At 40.0% G+C, this 19,888-nt stretch overlaps 2 protein-coding genes across 2 annotated transcripts in view; one reads left to right on the top strand and one right to left on the bottom strand.

The window, feature by feature from the left end:
• OSMR (oncostatin M receptor) overlaps positions 1 to 10,246 on the top strand; it is a 37,257-nt gene extending 27,011 nt beyond the window's left edge. The window contains exons 10-18 of the mRNA XM_009285156.2: positions 287 to 363; positions 788 to 1,004; positions 1,630 to 1,812; positions 2,998 to 3,099; positions 3,544 to 3,723; positions 5,611 to 5,775; positions 7,738 to 7,816; positions 8,097 to 8,169; positions 9,210 to 10,246. Of these exons, the coding sequence (XP_009283431.1) occupies positions 287 to 363; positions 788 to 1,004; positions 1,630 to 1,812; positions 2,998 to 3,099; positions 3,544 to 3,723; positions 5,611 to 5,775; positions 7,738 to 7,816; positions 8,097 to 8,169; positions 9,210 to 9,659 (1,526 nt within the window). The 3' untranslated portion in view covers positions 9,660 to 10,246. The remainder of the gene's footprint in view (positions 1 to 286; positions 364 to 787; positions 1,005 to 1,629; positions 1,813 to 2,997; positions 3,100 to 3,543; positions 3,724 to 5,610; positions 5,776 to 7,737; positions 7,817 to 8,096; positions 8,170 to 9,209) is intronic.
• A 7,798-nt stretch (positions 10,247 to 18,044) lies between these two features.
• RICTOR (RPTOR independent companion of MTOR complex 2) overlaps positions 18,045 to 19,888 on the bottom strand; it is a 67,698-nt gene continuing 65,854 nt past the window's right edge. Inside the window, exons 34-36 of the mRNA XM_009285155.2 lie at positions 19,629 to 19,752; positions 18,586 to 18,724; positions 18,045 to 18,415 (exon numbers count right to left, since the gene is read on the bottom strand). Of these exons, the coding sequence (XP_009283430.1) occupies positions 18,341 to 18,415; positions 18,586 to 18,724; positions 19,629 to 19,752 (338 nt within the window). The 3' untranslated portion in view covers positions 18,045 to 18,340. The remainder of the gene's footprint in view (positions 18,416 to 18,585; positions 18,725 to 19,628; positions 19,753 to 19,888) is intronic.

Genomic DNA, 19,888 nt, shown 5'->3' with positions numbered 1-19,888 from the left:
TCAAGGTCAGGTTGGACGGGGCTTTGAGCAACCTGATCTAGTGAAAGATGTCCCTGCCCATGGTAAGGGGGTTGGGACCTTTGACCTTTAGAGGTCCCTTCCAACCGAAACTATTCTATGATTCTAAGAGAAAGAAGTTAAAGGATAATGTTTTGGCAAGACCTGTGAGTGATGGGAAAAAGAGGTTTTGGGGGTAGAATTTCTTCAAATGGGAGGAAGCAATTAAACAGGTTATCCCTTCTGCACCTAGAACCTAGAGCATCTTTGTTTGCTGTATTTATTGCAGGTCCATCAGGGAAACTGGACATCTGGAGAGAAATTACACCAGTTCTTCGGGGGCGGAATGTGACCTTGTTATGGAAGGTGAGACATTGGTGTAGAAACGGAAACAAAACCCTTCATAAAGGGGTTGGAAACTTCTCCCATGGACTTTAACAAGTTTGTGTGCACTTAATAGCAATTCAGTTTGAAAATGTCTTTTAAGAATCTAAGACAAATACTACATATAACATACTTCAGAACATGTGTAGCTGTATGATGGTGGGCTGTCCTGGCATTTCAGACATATATTTCTGTTTTTCTAAGTATTATAACAAGACAAATCCCATTACTGAGATTTCTGTGTTTCCATTTCAACCAGTATATGTATGCATGTATGGAAACAAGTGTTTCTATTCTTACAGAAATAATACATCCAATTAGTCATTTAAAGTTCTAAATGCTTCTCACATTTTTTCGGCAAAATTTACTAAGTAATTGGTGTCTACCTCCATAACTTTTTCCCCAGCAAGCACCAAGTTTTCGAGCAAATGGAAGAAGTATTTCATATGAGGTAACCTGGGAAAAAGTAGAAGATGGCTCTAAGCCTGAAAGCATCTCCTTTTCATCGGTCTACAATAGCACAAGGATTTCCATTGATAACCATTCCTACAAAATAAGTATCATGGCAAAGAACAATGTTAATTATTCACTTCCTTCAGTATTGATCATCCCTAGAGCTACAGGTAACAGTAGGAGTATTTTCAGTTAGATTTCCATTCTGAGAGTTTTGTTCCTACCTATTTTAAGTGAAGTGATAATTTATCATTTTGGGGGAACAAATGAACCTGGTCTGTTAACTCACATCACTACTATCTGGAAATTATTACTGTATTTTGGCCTACAGGGTGGTAACTGTATGTATATTAAGCTTAAGCGCCTTGATCCATCCCTTACAACAGAAAGTCTGTTTTGCACGCACAGTCTCCGCAGGGCAAAACACATTTAGCCTTAAACTAGGGCCTCAGACCTGCGGCAGGTGCTGTGAAGGTGCAGCCAGTGCCTCACAGGGAACCCTTGTGTGTGATTAGCCCCTTGTGACTTTCTGTTTTTTGACTCCAGATTTCTGCAGTTGAGTTCTTTTTATGAATATATAGTAATAATTACTGGATGTTTTCTGAGCTGTCAGCTTTTAGCATACAAAGAGAACAGCTTTCAGCATGTGAAAGATCGCATATGTCTGATAGCGAAGGAACGCAACTATTTTATTGTTGTTTTAACAGCTTAGCATAGAAACTATATTGATCTTCATTTATGAATCTGAGGTCTCATGCAGGAAAGTAATAGAGACTCTGTTTTGTTCATTCCTAGGCACTGAAGAGCTTAAAGAAGAACAGGTTAATGGTACAGATGATGGCATTTTTATTTCCTGGGAGACCAGACATATATATGACAGTTACATTATCGATTGGTGTAACTTTCCAATGTTGCAGCCTTGTGATTTGCAGTGGAAGAGATTTGGGCCCAACACTTCCAGCGCTCTGATTAACTCAGGTGAAAGCCAAACAATTTTTCTTTCCGATGTCTGTGCAGCAATCTTTCATGCTGTGGGCATTAATTAAATTTGGGAAACAAATCCTGTGGAATATTGAAGTCTGTGCAGTGCAGGTGTAATTCTTCAAAGGCACGTGGCATCATGTTTTGCCTAGCAAATGAATTAGACACCACAAATTTACCAGCACCATTAAGCGTTGGAAGTCAGCATAGTATTTTAGAAAAGTCAGCATAGTATTTTAGAAGAAAACTCCGTGGAGTAGCTTGTACTAAGATCTTGAACGAGGATGGTGAGGTTAATGAAGGAGTTTAAAATCTTTTAGCAGGAGATGCAAAATGGAGCTCTGCCTTATCTGTAACACGGGTCAGAAGTTTAGACTCGGGCAATTTAACACCCACTGTGTAGTGAGAGGTTTAGTGCTGTTAGTGTGCCACAAATAATGTGTCTCAGCACCAGTCCTTGCTTAGGACCAGTTGTGTGGTTTTTATCCCCGTGGCGGCCATTAGACCTAAATCCTTTCTGGCTGTCTGAAAGTTGCTCTAATATACTTCCACAGCTGCAAGAATATAGCCTTCCTGGAGTCTCTTGAGCTGAGAGTTCACTTTGGAATAAAACATGTTTGAACAAAATTTGACTGAATACATTTTAATATCCAATAATGGAATTAACTTCATACAAACACATGGGAGCCTCCGTCCTTACTGAAGGAGAGTGTGGTAACACATGGAAAAAATGTTGTCCAGTTCTTCAGTGGGTTGCACTTGGTTAATCCAAATGGGAGAGGATGTCAGTGAGGATAACATGGAATCCTGATGCATGGGTATGCGTCTACATTAAGCAGTCCAAAACACAACCTTTGCCTGTGCCAGAAACGGAAATAAAATTATCTTGCTCTTTGATGCATTTGGAGTCTATTGTACACTCATCTTGAATACTCTAGGGCCACAAAAATATATTAAACCCCCTCTGAATTCTCTCTTTCAGACAGAATAAATGTGTTCAATTCACATTATGCACACTAAGAATTGGTTTACCCTATGTCTCCTTCAGTTGCTTTAATAGCACAATAGCACACAAAGAAGATTTCTAATGGATTATAGACCTCTGCAGAAAGCAGTTAAGTAACAGCAAAACCAAAAGACAAACCATAACCTATTTTTTTAATCAGTTCCACTATTTTCTAGCTGCTTTTGTTCCGGGGGTGAGATACAACTTCCACATCTATGGATCTGTGGCTAATAGAGCCTCCTTACTGGAGAAGAAGACTGGTTATCTCAGAGAGCTACGTAAGTTGGCAACACATTTAGGGTTTGTGTATTTGCTAAATTCATCTGTCACAAACAGAAGAATGCCACAGCCTTCCTCCTGCAACTAGCTAAAAATGTATTAGCTGTGTTGTTTCTATATCAACAGTGAAGCATTTAAAAGTTATACAGCAATGTGCATGGCCCCACACCGAGGATATTTGATTAGTGCAATGATGAGGCAGAGTCCATGTTAATTAGAATAGCTAAACAATAGCTATTCTAATAGCTTTGTGTATAATATGGACTGCGTGAAGGTTCTGTGAAGTTGACAGTTTGTGTGGAGCGCTTTGGCTTTGTTAAGCTTTTAAATACAAGTAAGATATAAACAGAAACACCACATGGGAATTCAGATGTTTTTCAAGTGAGAAGATGAACATTCTTGAAGAATAACGGCAAGTTTAACTTGAATTTCCTTTCTTCCAGCTCCTCTGCGTGACCCTACTGTGAAAAAAGTTGAACTGACTTTCAATGCAGTAACACTATCTTGGGATTCTTATCTCACAAATGAGACACAGTCTGGTTTTGTAAGAGGCTACCATGTTTATGTGTCACCTATACAAGAGGACTGCAGTTTGAAAGGATCCAAAAAACATGTTCTTCCAGGTAACTGAGATTTAGGAATTTGTGTCGTTGATATAGGTGAAAGACTTTGTGGCTGTTGCTGATGCTGCAGCCCCTTAGAAAGTTTGCATTAGGCAGGCAAATTGGCTCATTAGGCAATATATAGATTTCAACACCTGCTGCTTTTGATTGCTCTCTAATGCTTGAAGTGCTAATGGGCGGAAGTGGGTCCTGGCTTTATATAGATTTATAGCCCTCGTCCTGTTGTCTGTAGCTCCTTTAACTCCAGTGTGAGCTCCAGAAAAGATTCTTGCAGTACTGTAGGAGGAGTCAAGTTTCTGCCTCTTGTGATCTGAGTTTTGGATGAATTTCAAAAACATCTGTTTGTGGTCTACTTGGATGAGAGTCATAGGAAGCATGTTTAGTTTTACTAGGATTTGGGGTATTTTAGAAACAGATGGGATACAATTTATTTCCTTCAGAGTTGCAGCACTGTGTAAATTCCCCATTTAAATTCTTTTATAGTGAAAGTATTTGTGGCTGTGCTCTACAGTGGAGTTCCTTCAGCAGAACTGAGCTGTGGGGTGGCACAAAGCCACATTTAAACTTTTATGTCTCATCTTCCTGCTCCACACTCAAAACTGCTCCAGACTTTGCTCCATTATAATTTTCAGAAGTTTCCAACATGTTCAAGGATGTATTCCTCCCCCCCCCGGCCCTTCTTCCAGTTGAGTCATGTCCTGTATCAGATCCTTCTGTTGATTAGACTAGCACCAGGCTGAAAAGCTTGGTTTGAATTGAAGGAGGCTTATGTAGGAGTACCTAGATAGAATTATGGCACTTCTATGGTTATTTCTGCAAGTAATCCCAGTTAGACTTTAAAATCTTTAAATCAAAGATCTCCTGCTTCCCAGTTTGTCTGAGCTAGCAGACAAGGGGTGTGACTGGGAACAGGAGGAACAAGCTAACCCTTTTCTCCCTGGGGTCTAGAAGTTGCACAATAGAGAGGCAAAAGAGTTTTTTTCAGGCAGAGTTTTTTTTGCTTTTGATTACCTTCAAAGAACTTGACCTAAGCTTAAGGGCTACAGGATTCTGGTGAAAAAGGAAATGGCAAAACCCAGATAATTCTGTTAAAAAGCTCTAGTGAAAGGAAATTAAAACAAGCAGTTGCAGCTTTTGACAGCAAGTTACTGGGTGGTCTGCCAGAGAATTGGCAATGCTGTGGATGGTCCAGTGAGAAGGGATGTGAGTTGAGCCCAGTGGCAATGAATCAGGATGCGTCATCCTTCTCAGAAGAAAGTGTGCAAATTACAAAGAAGACTGCTTGCAAATGTTCTGTTATTTCAGTGGTCTAGCGGTCTCAGTTAAGCTGATTTGTAATTTGGGGAGACCTTATTGCAACCTTTCAATACTTAAAGGGAGCTTATAAGAAAGATGGAGAGAGACTTTTTACCAGGGCCTGTAGTGATAGGACAAGGGGTAACGGTTTTAAACTAAAAGATGGCAGATTTAGACTGGACATAAGGGAGAATTTTTTTAGAGACTTTTTACCAGCGCCTGTAGTGATAGGACAAGGGGTAACGGTTTTAAACTAAAAGATGGCAGATTTAGACTGGACATAAGGGAGAATTTTTTTACAGTGAGGGTGGTGAGACACTGGAACAGGTTACCCAGAGAAGCTGTGGACTCTCCATCCCTGGAAGTGTTCAAGGCCAGGTTGGATGGGGCTTTGAGCAACCTGGTCTAGTGAAACCTCTCCCTGCCCACGGCAGGGCGGTTGGACTAGATGACCTGAGGAGGTGCCTTCCAACCCAAACTATTCTGTGATTCTGTGATTCTGTGATTCTGTGATTCTGTTCTGTGATTCTGTGATTCTGTGATTCTGTGATTCTGTGATTCTGTGATTCTATCTTATCTGTTTCATTTTAGATGATTCAGTGCTATGTAAATACACAATTGAAAACCCAGAAGAAAAGAGATACACTGTGAAATACCTATTGTCAAACACAAAATACAAACTAGTGGTTAAAGCATATACAGGTGGAGGAGAGACTCCCATTGTTAACTTTATGTACATAGATACACCGTTTAACTGTGAGTATTGGCTGTGGAAAATTTGTCTTCTAGCAGAAGGATGAGATGATTTAAAAGGTTAGAATAATCTTCCTTTCTCAAGGGAAAACATTTAATTTAATGTAACATGAACTTGAGAAAGGATTCAACTGAGAAATGAAATGTGCATACCAACATGGCATTTTGATACTTTTAAGGGGCTGTGTTTTTTTATTTTAGAATGAAAAAAAATTTACATCCTTATTTAAGTCATATCTTTCCAAAAGTCAAAAGTGAGAAAACTCCTGGGTTGAGATAAGAACAGTTTGAAATAAAATAAATTAAAATAGTAATAAACAGAATATAAGTGATGCACGATGCAGTTGCTCATCACCTGCTGACCGATGCCTAGCCAGTCCCTGAGTAGCAGCCCCCCCGCCAACTCCCCCCAGTTTATGTACTGAGCATGACGTCACATGGTATGGAATGTCCCTCTGGCCAGTTGGGGTCAGCTGTCCTGGCTGTGCCCCCTCCCAGCTTCTCGCTGGCAGGGCATGAGAAGCTGGAAAGTCCTTGACTGGTGTAAGCACTACTTAGCAACAACTAAAACATTGGTGTGTTATCAACATTATTCTCATACTAAACCCAAAACACAGCACTGTGCCAGCTACTAGGAAGAAAATTAACTCTATCCCAGCCAAAACCAGGACATCTGGGAAATAGCTTAATATACGCACATTTGCATGACTTGTGAGTCCTATTTGCTAGAATGCATTAAAGAATTGCATTTGGATTTAACTAGTTTTCTAATATGGGAAAAACTACAGACCTGTGTGCAAACAGGTAATTTCTGTATGGACTCTTGAACTTATAATGTTGATTCTTACTCTCATCAGTCTTTAAATCCATTGCCAAGTTAACTCCTTCAGAAGTCAATAAGAAGGGGTTGTTGGCTTGAGCATTGTAGTTTGCTAACAGGGCAGATTTGATCACCAAAGCAGAACAGGAAATCACTTGCCTGTAGTTCTGTTCCCTTGAAAATACCACTCAGCAGTCGTGGTTGTGACACCTATGATCCAAATTGGAGATGCCTGGTTTTGAAAAATTTGTTGGGAGGTGGAGGTGAAGGGGGAGGGGTAGGAAAGGGTGAAGCATTGGCTCATGCAAGGAGACATCATGTTTTAGGCTAACTAGCAGAACAGTGTCTAAACCCTCACCGTTCCCGCACAGAGGCAGTTCTGCCTCTTACACCTATGTTCCAGCTCCCATTAGCCAGCCTTCTCTTGTGCAGGCACAGCCATGCAGGGAATCAAAATGGGGGCTTAATTAACCCAGAAAAGATAAAAGGAGAATGTAACGTGTCCATTCCCTGTTGTGGTGTGTGGTAGGGAAACACAAACTCGCTGGTACAGGGCAAGAGGGCACTGGCCAGGGCAGAGGGAGAGCGAGCACTAAGCCGTGTTGCCCCTCAGCCTGCTTGTGGAAAATGTAGCCCAAGACTGTGTCTTCCAACTAGAAGGAAATACTGAGATTCTTGTGTCGGCATAAATCCTAGGAGAGCATGAACACTTGTGTAGTGTTGCTGTCTTGCTACAGTCCGTCCATACTGGAGGTACAGATGTTCTGTCAATGTCTCATGGTAAAAATCTGTCGTCTCTGGGGATCTGAAAGAAAACCTAAAACAAATAGTTAAGTGAGGTTATCATTGTCTTAACTTTTGGAAGTTTACCCTTGTAGTTAAGATGCCAATAGGAGGGCAAATTAAAAGCAATCTAGTAATAATTCAGTTTTGGTAAAGGAAATCAAGGTCCAAAGACTTACACCTGTATCCCAGAACTTCCAGCCAAACTATCTTGCAACCATGGACCACACAGTTTTACTGCTGAGTTAGTGGCAAGTATCCCACATGGGCTTGATGTTATTTTTGTTCCAGAAACTCAGGCTATATTGACTTTAACAGGTGAGAAGTTGAAAACAAACTTTTAAAGTATTTTTCTTCCACAGCAAACGTGCTGTACCTTCTAGTCCTGCTAGTGATAGTTCCATCACTAGTAGCAGCTGTATGCCGCTGGAAGATGAAGTGGTAAGTTATAGTGCATTTTTCTGCTGTAGACAGAGAGCATAACTAGCATAATTCACAAACCACATCTGCAGCTTGTTGCTTCCAGCCTGGTGTAAGGCCTCACTCATTTTTTCCTTTGACTGTCCAGCTGTGTGGGTGTTGTAACTATTTGGCTTGCGGCATTTCTGAGATACTCATCATCTGCTGCTGTTTCTGTACACATCTACATGTGGCTTTTGCTGGCAGAATATGCTTTGATGAGAGAACAAAAACGTCATTTGTTTTGCTCTCTTATTTCCAGGGTGAAGGAGTGCTGCTGTCCTGTAATACCTAGTCCTAACAAGAGCGAAGTGCTGTCGTTCAAAGAGTTTAAGGTAAAAAAGATCACTGAAAATCTAGAAATTTTAATTTTTCCATTCTTTGATTAGTAAAGTTTCAGAAAAATATTTTTCTTGTGTTGACTACATTTAAAAATGAGTGACGCTCATTATACAGAAATCAACATAATTTAATATCATCATTTAGTGGAAAAATCCTCCTTTTGATATTCATGTGACTCCAGTGATCAATCAGTTTATATTCTGCAGTCTGTTACTGCAAAAAGTGAAAGCATAATTGGAGAATACATGAAATCTTTTGATACAGTAGGTGATTCTTCCAGTATTACTGTTCAAAACCCAGCACTGTCCGAGTACAACAGACCAGACGGTACTGCGCTTTGCTGCAGCCTGTGAACTGTATCCGCCCGCTCCTCCTGCCCCACGTGTCCCTCTGCTGTAGGGCACAGCAGAGGGATGCACTCGCTGGCCCTTGGGAGGGTGCAGTGGCTTCTGCCAGGCACTGCCAGGTCTGGCTGGGAGGAAGGATTGGCAAAAGGCCTTCAGCTTCTTCTGTAGGCCCGTCGAACCGGAAGCTGCTGCTTCCATGCTGCATGCAAAGGGGTCACAAAACTAGGAGCATGTCTTTACCCTGGCACACGTGGGGCTGCTGCCTTTTTGCTGCTGGTGTTCAGTGAACACTAGCGCCAGAGGGAGGAGTCCGTATAACCTAACAGCCCATGCTGCTGCCTTCCAGTTGCTAGTGGTTCGGACTAAAAACTGCACGCATCAAAAACCTGGCAAAGTCTTTGAAGTAGAGGGACATGGTTCCTCCTTCAAATGTAGTCATATTGAACTTGCTTAAAAAAGAAATCTCTGAATAAATACTGTGATAAATTCCACATAAAATACAGCTTCCACTGAACATTCTGTACATACGTTTTCCTTCAAATTCTGTTCATTTATTTGAAAAATCCAAATTAAAAAAAATTTGTAAGACAATATTGGAAGTGATTATTGAAGTAATCACCCCCTTTCCTTTACTCTGGGCTTCCTTCATTGAGTAATTATTTTTTTTTTTTATTATTCTTTTGTAGATCAGTTCTGAGAAAGTATTGAAAATAAGCGACTGCATTCCTGACATGCTAGCAGTGGACAATAAGGCTGAAGCCCAGAAATTACATCCATGGAGTCAGTTGTCTTCAACACCAACAGAAGATAAGATTGGTGGTCACAATTCTTCCTGGATTTACCCTAATGAAAACGGGGAGAGAGACTTTACACCCACACCTACACCTCAGGCTCATACTTGGTTTGAAAATTTTGCTTATTCTTCTCATCTTGGAGTTGAATCTGATCCCTATCAAATACCGGTGACATTAGAAGCAAGTAAGCCAGAACTGTCAGTAGCGCTGTACCAGCCGCACTACTACTTTGATATTTTTAATGAAGATGCTGCCTCAACACCCAGAGAAACAGCTGGCAGAAAGACCAGTCTGAGATACATTTCACAAACAGCTGTGCACTGCCTAGGGAGGAGGCTTTGATGTACTGTCCTCCATTGAGTCCATCCAGATTTTGGTTACACAATATAAGTAAGAATTTCTAAAACCACAACTTCTCCTTTTGATGAAGGCTTTCACAAGCCCAACTGCCCTACTTCTGTTAACGCTGCAAAGCTCTTGCTTCGGGACAAGTTTAAAAATACTGATTTGTGCACAGGCATGATGCATGCTAAGGTTTCATCACAAGTTACGGGCATTAGATAAGACTTACAGGCTGTTTTGTGGCCTGTATTATGTAGAAGGTTAGATCACAGCAGTTCCTCATAGCCTGATGCAAAGAACTACTGTATTTTGCAGAGCTTAAAAATTTTTTCAGAAAGTAGAAGAGCAAGTTAAACAAGCAGGTAGGTGGTTGTGCTCAAGGAGTGTATTTTGCTTGCAGTATGCTGTCCGTGCGTACTATGTGCTCTGGCCGCCCCTAGCCAGTGTGTATTGCGCAGCTGTGCATGGAGCATTACCCAGCTTCGGAGTCTGCCTCAGCCCAGTAACATGGCAGGGGTGCACTGTATTTTCTCTCTCTCAAATGGTGTAAGGCATCAACTCCATTCAGTGTGGCTGTCCTGGTTTCGGCAGGGATAGAGTTAATTTTCTTCCTAGTAGCTGGTACAGTGCTGTGTTTTGGATTTAGGATGAGAATAATGTTGATAACACACCGATGTTTTAGTTGTTGCTAAAAGTAGTGCTTACACCAGTCAAGGACTTTCCAGCTTCTCATGCCCTGCCAGCGAGAAGCTGGGAGGGGGCACAGGGGGGGACAGCTGACCCAAACTGGCCACAGGGACATTCCATACCATGTGACGTCATGCTCAGTATATAAACTGGGGGAGTTGGCTGGGGGGGCAGTGACCGCTGCTCGGGAGCTGGCTGGACATCAATTGCATTGTGCATCACTTTTATATTGTTTTTTATCATTATTACTATTTTCCCTTCCTTTTCTGTCCTATTAAATGCTCTTTATCTCAACCCACGAATTTTACTTTTTTTTTCCCCCTGATTCTCTCCCCCATCCCACTGGGGTGGGGAGGAGGGAGCGAACGGTTGCATGGTGTTGAGGTGCCTGCTGGGTTAAACCACAACAGTGGCGCGTTAGTGAACGATTAGAAGGAACTCTAGGAGTGCTTACCCTGTGCCCCAAAATCCAGTGATTGGCCTGCTTTTACTTCACCTGTCTTCCAACTACATTTGGTGGATGAAAGAGTGCAGAAAACAGATTTTTATAGTACAGGCCCCTGTTAGTGGGCTTCCACTCCCGTTTCTGGTAACTGCAGCTCCTCACACTTCTGCCTTCTCTGCCTGGAAGAATGACCCTTGAAAATCCTAAACAAAATCCTCTTAACTGAACAAAGAAATGTGGGGAGTTAAGTGGAAAGGAACTGGTTTTCCAGCAGGGCAGCTATTTGCAGAGGTATTACCGTGGCACTGTCTCTCCGCTCGTGCACATGAACTTAACTTCTTTTGGCATTAACCCCTGCACTTACATAGCAAGCCCCAAACAAGCAGGCAGACAGTAGTCAGATGCACAGGTATGAATGTGAATGATGTGATGATCATCACAAATGATTCACGAAAGGAACTGGTTTTCCAGCAGGGCAGCTATTTGCAGAGGTATTACCGTGGCACTGTCTCTCCGCTCGTGCACATGAACTTAACTTCTTTTGGCATTAACCCCTGCACTTACATAGCAAGCCCCAAACAAGCAGGCAGACAGTAGTCAGATGCACAGGTATGAATGTGAATGATGTGATGATCATCACAAATGATTCACATGAATCCCAGCAGGCAGACAGTAGTCAGATGCACAGGTGTATGAATCCCATTTGTGAAGAACATCATATTCAGGCTGCATATCAGCTAGATCTTCCAACACTACTTTTGCATGTATTAAAAAAAAAAAAAAAAAAAAAAAATTATTGTAACACTCGGAATTGCAACAGTAGGCAGCGGTGAATTTGGGCTTCCATTTTGATTTGAAAAAGTTGTACATTTGTAATGAAGCAGAATAGTTGGAATTGTATCTGAAGGCCTCATCAGATTAACCTCCTCGGCGCACAAGGAATCCTTTGGTTTTGCCTAATTATGATGTTGTCTGGAATCTTTCACAAGTAAAAGAATTCAACTTCAGAGCACAGAATAAGCAGTTCTCAAAAGGGAAAATATGAAGTGTTTTTTACAATTTGATCTTCAGCTAATTTATTAAAATGCATTTACTCATCTTCCCTATGTTTAACTAGCTAATCACACTTCCTAAAAACTAGACAGCTGCAGACAGAAATGAGTTTTGGTACTGGACCACATCTAGGTTTTACACTGCTGCTGCCTATAGATATATAGGCACGGGCTGTGTTGCAACGGGAAAACCAACAAGGCTTTGGCCGAGACAAGCATTGACTGCAAACAGAGGGAGAAGTCTTCAGGCAGGCAAAGGTGAAGTACAAAGGTGCAAGCACACAGGTGGCTAATTGTGTGGCTAGAGGTATCCAGTCAACGCACACTGGGCTGTGTCCACATGCAGGTCACACACAGATTTACTTCAGAAGTAGAAAAAAAATGCAGTATGGTCCTTCCTTTCAGCCTTCAGACAGTGGAGTAAGGAAACATGGCTGGTCACATTTAACTGAGCTGCAGCTTGGCAGAGAACAGGGAAGTAAGAAAGAGAGGAGGCCGATGCTATTCAGTGGAGACATCTCAGAGAAACTTCCTCCCTTACATTGCTCTCCTTTGGGTTACAGTGAATCTGAAAGTTTGATACCATACTATCTTTACGACTGGAGAAGGAAATGTTCTAAAAGTGTTTTATCACATCATATATACTTGTGTAGTTTAAAAGTTTTACTGCTGGAAAAAAGGCCAATAAACAGAACGGAGCTGTTTTGCCGCTACCGAAATAAAACTTCCTAGCTGTGCATTTCAAAAAGAGGCCTGTTTATTTAAAAAGGTTTGAAAGGTATCCTGAATCAAGAGTTACACATCTCAGGGATTCCGATACAGAAGTCGGTGAAAAGTCAGACTATCCCACAAAACATTTTAAATTTCAACATGCTGCAGTTCCCGATGCCAGAGGACAGCTGTAACGAAGGAGGGGGGTGTGGGGGCGATGTAGCCGGTTGTGCCTTCCCGACGGTGGGGTGAGACACGCCGGCCTGGTGGGAGTTCCCACCTCAGCTCCCTTGGTCTTCCCTGGGGAGACCCTGCACTGATGAAACGTCATTATCTGGAAGCAAGGAAGCGCTTTACCAGGTACCAGATTGCTTCGCGAGGCGATGAGAAGTTAGCTCCTCTCTGTCCATACACCCTTCTGCTTGCCAGCCCTGATGGGTGCCATTTCATGAAACCACCTGTGCTTAAAAGCACACAAGCAGAGGATTCCACGGAGGACAACGCCTTCGTGCCAGTCAAAGGGTACAGTCCGGGCACTAGAAATGAAGATTAGAAAAGTATTTTTGCATGGGCGGGGAGGCAATTTTATATTTTTAAAGACATCTGTCTTGCATTAATGGTTGAATGAGTTAAAAACTGTCAACTTCTGTCATTTTTTTTTTGTTTATAATTCAACTTTGACAGCTGTTGTTGAAATGCTAATACTTAAACCATCACATAATAGAAAATTATTCTCAGTATGCTAAATTTTTAAAATAAAAATGGTGTACAAACTATTAAAGAGTCCCCTTCTACTTTTATAAGACATCACAAAGCATTTTAAATGTAAAATATATTTTTGACAAATTTTATTTTGAAAGCTTCAGGTTGTTCTAGTTAATTAGTAACTTACAAATATAAATAAAATTCCAACCCATTTCTAGTGCTGAGAGGTACATATGAGACCAGAACAACTATAAGTTTAAGTACATTTTATTAACAATGCATCCCTTTTGATAAGATTACGCTTCAGGAGGCTTTTAATGCCCATTGACGTGAACTGTACACACTATACAAAAAAAAACCAGAAAAAACACCAAAAAAAATCAAGGTGGGCAATACCATTTTGGGACAAGCCTCTGTTTAAATTATACACAGCTCAATGCAATATTCTTACGGAAAATATATAAATACTTTTTCTTTCTATGTTACAGGTATACAATATAAATCCGATTTCAATGTCTTTTCAGTGACCTACAAACACTAGGACCTCCAAATATGTAGCAGCGTATTACTAAATACAAAAAGACCACACGGGACAGGGAGAGTAAGTCTTGAGATTTTCATTGATCCCTTCCCTCCTCAGAATGATTAATTTAGATAATCTCCTGTAATGCAGTTTTAGGGATGCTGACAGCCCAGTAATGGAGCAATTTTTCAATTAAATCTACAAAATGTCTGCCTTTTCCCCCCCTTACACATTGCATCTTGTGCTAAAACACCCTATTCAGTGGCAAAATGGCATGTTACACTTTTTGGCATAAATTACATTTCTCAAATAAAAGAGTGTATTTTACAAAGCAAATCAAGCAAAATGTGCAATTTCTGCATGCTGTGGCATTGCTATCCATCTACGTTACAAAAACAGTCCAAAGAAAATCCACATTCTTTACTGAACATACAAATCTGTTGAAAACAAAACTATCCAGGGAACCAGAATCAGGAGTTGAACAAAAACCAAGGTGATGGGGGGCTTCTAGCGAAATACAAATACGGTTTCTAGCATGTTCCCAAAGGTCTTTTGCAGTTCTCAGATATTACTCTCACCTAGTACAACTTTAATAAGCACATGACAATAGAAGTGTAACTTTTTTTTAAGTTACAGGATCTGCTTTCAACCGGCTCCAGTGAAGCTCTGAGTAACAGGACATTTGTGCAGCCCTGCCGGGAGGCGAGCAGAAACCTCGGAGACGCTCCGAAGCCTGGCAAGAATCCTCCACTGCGGTTGCTCAGCTTGAGCTCACCTTCACTTACAAGGTAACACCAGCTTCCTGCAGTCCAAAAAGCCAAATACCAAGTCCAGGACACAGGCTAAGAAGCAGCAACAACTCTACTAGGCTTTGATTATTGCATATTTCTCGAACAGCTACCTTTCTCTTCAGGCACCTAGTAAAGGTGCTATAGGTTTTTCCACTCACTCACTGCAAATTACAACTCTCATTCAAGACCACTACATCTGTTTCAAAATAAAACGACAAAGACTAGCAGGATTCTCACTGCTGCCTTTTTAAATGTTTGTAAGGGCAGCTCACCTCAGTGTGCCAAGCCACTGTGCCCTAAACTACCAAATACTCTAGCACTTCATTGTGCCTTGGGGAAAAAACAAGAAAACCCAACGAGAGCACATCTAGGGTACGTGTGTCAGGTCAATTAAGAACTGTCAGAACAGGAAAAGCAACGGTTTCAAATACAACATGCCAAGGGCCCAGCATACAAGTTAGGTGCCTCAAAGCCTGACCATTTCCAGCTCTAAGTGATGTCCATGACAGCTGGGAGCATTCAGCATCTCTGAATTTCAGACAGCTGAAAAGGTGTCTCCCCAAAAGGACACTCGCAGCGCCCAGCTTCGTCCTCCTCCCCACTCAGTGGAGAGAAACAGGCCCTCGGGGAAGCAATTGGGAGCCCTTTAGTTAGCTCTCTGCCCTTTGGAACGGGCTATCCCTTTCCACTGGCTGTCAAAGCAGACTGAGAAAAGGAGCCAGCTAATGTAGTAGACTAAATGTGACTGGTTTCACAGCCAGCCTCTCCTTCCCACAAAGGCGCTCGCCCCGGAGCTGAGTACTTTGTGCTAGCATGTTGAATCATTCAGGAGCTTTCTTTGCCACAGCAACCAAACTGTATTTGTATACGGTGTAAGTGAACACTACATGCTTTATCATTTATTCGACAGTATCACCAATTGTTTGGACTGGAAAATACAAAGCGGGTGGTCTGTCAGCTTCCCTTGCAAACCTTTCTAGTGGAAGCGGAAGGATTCCTTATTAGGGTTAATATAAGCACAATTTTTATTTACTACTGTTTTCTTTTGAAGCTTTATCATGAAGCAAATAATACCCCAAAATGAGAACTTTGGAAGGGCTATTTTAAAAAAGAAATCTATGGAATTAGAAATTCACAGTTTATAACTAGGCCAATATCAAATTCCTTCAATAACAGTATCCCTTCATTTGCCAATTAAAATGAAACATTAACGTGAGCTCAATGTAAATATGTAAACTAATCCTAGAAATGTTGTATGTTATGTACAGTACAGACTTTACATCCTTGATGCATACTTGTTGAAATCTACTGACACTCATACACTTTCAGAGGAAAAAAACACGCGTTATATAACCGAATTTGCAGCCATAATTTGTATGTCAAGTTTCTGTTGTCATGGATCCCCACAAGCGAGTACTCACGTTTTATAACCGAATTTGCAGCCATAATTTGTATGTCAAGTTTCTGTTGTCATGGATCCCCACACAAGCGAGTACTTCAGAACACAAACATTTCAGAATGGAGAGTCTCTCAGAACTATACTGACATTGCTTTTGCTTACCTTTTTATAACCAGAGGCTTCCTATGGCGCTTTCTACATTAAGTGCTATGGGTTAAACTGGTAACAAATGAACAAAGGTGTTTTTTTAAATACAGGTGATAAAACTTGTTTATTTTGCTTTAACTGCAGAAAAATAACATGAAATTGTTTGGTGTAACCCCATCTAGTTATTAAAACAAATCTCTTATACTCTAGCCTAACTGAGGTAGTGTTTGAAACTACTGTATAAGATACACTAGCCCCGTTTTTGGAAAAACTACATTATTTCCTTTGGAGTTTATACCACTATTTGGTCTAATGTGACTGACATTTTGGTTTTACAGAAGCATTTATTTCTTATGACCAGAAATGTCCAATAGTTACTGGTGTGGTATGCTTTCAGAGCATTTCAAACATGCCTTGACACATAGATACGTTATTTGTGTCACTGACCACAGAAGAATTGAATCAGTTTCTTTTCGCTCCTTCTTTCAGTGGGAACTCAGGAAAATGTGATCTTAGGAACTAAATTTGACTATGAGCAGCAACTTACAATCTGCTTTACCAGAACTTCATGGTACGCAGTGCACATAAGAACTCAGTAAAGTGATAGCTGCAAAGCAGTGCTTATGTGGCAAGATGAAATTTCCAATAAGAACAAGTAAATTCTACATTTCACTAGGAATCGTGTTTTACTGTTCACAGGACTACTTATTGAAATCTCCAGTAGCATAACTAGTAAGAACAGAGTTATGAGCATCAGGATAAATTTCACTCATCTTCACTTAAGTATTAATCTGACAATTATATAAAATGGTAAAAGTGAATGGATAAAAATACGTTCTACTTAGTACAGTCCAGCTGAATTATTCACCTATATCAAAATCAAAGGGTAATCCCTTCTATTACAGGCATTCTAACAAAGGTGGCCATGCTACTGTATATACACATTTGCATATATTTATATTACCTTCATATAAAGGCTTCTGAGTCTTCAGATCCATGATAGAAGTGACGGGGATTCTTACTTTTTTTTTTTTAAGCTTGCACTCCTTAATTTAGAAACCTCACTAGTAACGTGATAGAGGCAACTATTTCAGTCATTAACAGTCACTGTTTCATTCAACTTTTGCAAGAAGTCTTAAATACCAGTATAAAATTATAAGTACTGCTGCTCCAAAATTTGGTACTTAAGGCTTTTCACTACAATTATTAGTACTATCTGATGCTTGCTCACTCATCCATTGAAACTTCAAATGAACCTTTGTTTTTATAGAAGGCTGTTTCCATGGAACGTGGAAAACACTCATATTATGTCTCCTCACAAAAGCAGCAATGATTAAATACCTTCAAGTTTAGTTTATACAATATTCATTTATCTGATACAAATCATGCTTTTTAAAGGATTTTAGTTAAGAGTAAGACCAACGTTCGTACTATATGAGCATGAGTGTAGAAACTGCAAACACATGCATATCATTCAGGGAAAACAATCTGATTTCAGCATTTTAAGTTTAAATGATTTGTTATTTTTAAAATCAAACTGTAGTGAAAATCCTTAACTGGTTCAGATAAGATACATGTATGTAAATGTAATGAAATTGGAGAGACTGCTAATAAAATGACTTACAACTACAGCAATATTAAAATAACTTAAAGGAAACCTCAGATTCACAAAGGCTTTTCTTTCTCTCTGAAGTTACAAACCCCCAAGTAGTGTTATAAACAGTACAAAAACCAACAGAGCAAGGCTAACATTAATCCCCTGGTGTCCATGATTATAGCACAGCTCCCCATTGCTGGCAATGGAATGCACCCTCATCTCTCTGACTCCTGGTATCCAGGGTTTAAAAAGCAAGGCATCGTTCTGCTTCTCTGGAACAGAATCAGAAGTCAATCAAAAAAGATGTCTCTGCATGTTGTCCTCTTTATTTTAATTTATGGTAGAAAATGAAATGAAAACTTGTGGAGGTGTTCAGTGCTCGGCTCTTGCATATACTGGTAATACTATTATTAAAACTATGGTAATGTTTAGTAACTCCCCAAAGGGCTCAAAAGACTGGGGCAGTAATTGGTTGAGGAAGAAAAAGTTTTCGGTTCAGTCTTCAGGTACCAGTAGCTTCTGGAACGGTCTAGAAGATGATGCTCCAAGCTTTTTATCCAGTCAGTCAGAGGTTGTCTGAGGATTTCAGAAAGTCTGTATGCAATGCACTGCGCGAGACAGAGGTCAGGATTCAGCTGATGTATCCGTTACTGGCTGTTGTGTTGGTGCTGCTAAAACAGCTTCTGCTTCTTCATGCATCTAAAGGAAAAGGACAGATGAAGTATTAACGTTGTTAGAGATTTTACTAGAGAGACATCATAAAATGGTTTCCTTTAAGACATATCTGAAATCATCTTTTATTCAAACATGAAACCGGCACCCAGCTGGCACATTTTGGTGCATTCAACGCATTTGAACCCTCCACTTACTTGTAAGAACTGTACATCTTGAAATAGCTCCTGAATGAACCTTCGAGATGGAAGTCGAAATGTACAATGTGCTAACAAGTAGGACACCTCGGAGTAAAGGCATATGTCATCAAATGCTTGGGGATACTTCTCCTTAATTCTGAAAAAAAGAAAAAACAAATTTTTGTGAGTCTTGAACAGATTTCCATTGTATTTTAAAAAAATGTTCAATTAGATTTTTATTATCATCCTTAACAAAGTAGAACTCTTCAGTAATAGGCATTATAAATTCTGGATCTGACGAAGCAAGAAAATCAGAACAGACAGCATTATTTTGTACCAAACTGGAAGAAATCTATATTAATGAGATGAAACAGAATATATGATTTGAAAGTTGTACAGATCACCTAGTCTTAAAATAATAGATTTAGGAAGAGAACAGTGTATCAAAGAATTAGCACACACATGTACAGCAGTAATAAAAAATATGGAAAAACTAACTTAATTACCTCTAAGCATTTTTGAAACTAAAATGAGCATTTCTCCGTTTTCTTTTAGCAGTTGTACGTCAGTTTCCAATGTCACTAGCCCAGAAACCTACAGGTTTTATTATAAGATTTGGTCCCTGGATTTATATTCCTGTATTTTAACATGATTTTTTCTATAAATTAATTCCAGTAGTTGTACTCTTGCTCAAAGCAGATTTGTATTTCTCAAGAAGTTACTTTCAGTTTGTTATTCTGCTTTTATGATATATATTATTTGGCACAAATAACAAAAAAGAATTACCGTTTATTTTTTAAAGATGCATGATATACTGGGTATGTAATGAAATATCACTACAGTTGAATTACTGATTTTAAAAAGACTGGGGAAGAGTAAGAAATTAAAGAGAGCAAAAAAACCAAAAGGAAGATTCTTTGCTTAGCTTTTACGTTACATTCCATCATACCTGTGTGACAATTTTTTGAGAAGTCAGAAATAAGGTTAATCGCTATCCCAGAGATCTTAGAGAATACATACAACTAAATGTTTCTAAAACATCTGAAATGTATTGAACTTACGTCAGAAGTCCAGTTTCATGGCCTTTAGTTCCTACTGAACTACTCAAATTGATTACTAAACGTAAGACTTCTTTCCGCAGAAGTATTCTGCACACTGGTGTATCATCTGGGATTGATTTTACTCCTGGAAAAACAAATTAAACAGTATGGAGTTTAAACAGAATAGTCTTTGACTGTGCTAATCCTATGCCACATAAGTCTGTTTTAGCATTCCATAAACACCCCCCCCCATATACATTTATTTATGTATTCTGAACTAT

This window comes from Aptenodytes forsteri, unplaced genomic scaffold, assembly GCF_000699145.1.
Source record: "Aptenodytes forsteri isolate BGI_AS27 unplaced genomic scaffold, ASM69914v1 Scaffold120, whole genome shotgun sequence".
Lineage (NCBI taxonomy): Eukaryota > Metazoa > Chordata > Aves > Sphenisciformes > Spheniscidae > Aptenodytes > Aptenodytes forsteri.
This window is presented reverse-complemented; position numbering and strand designations above follow the sequence as displayed.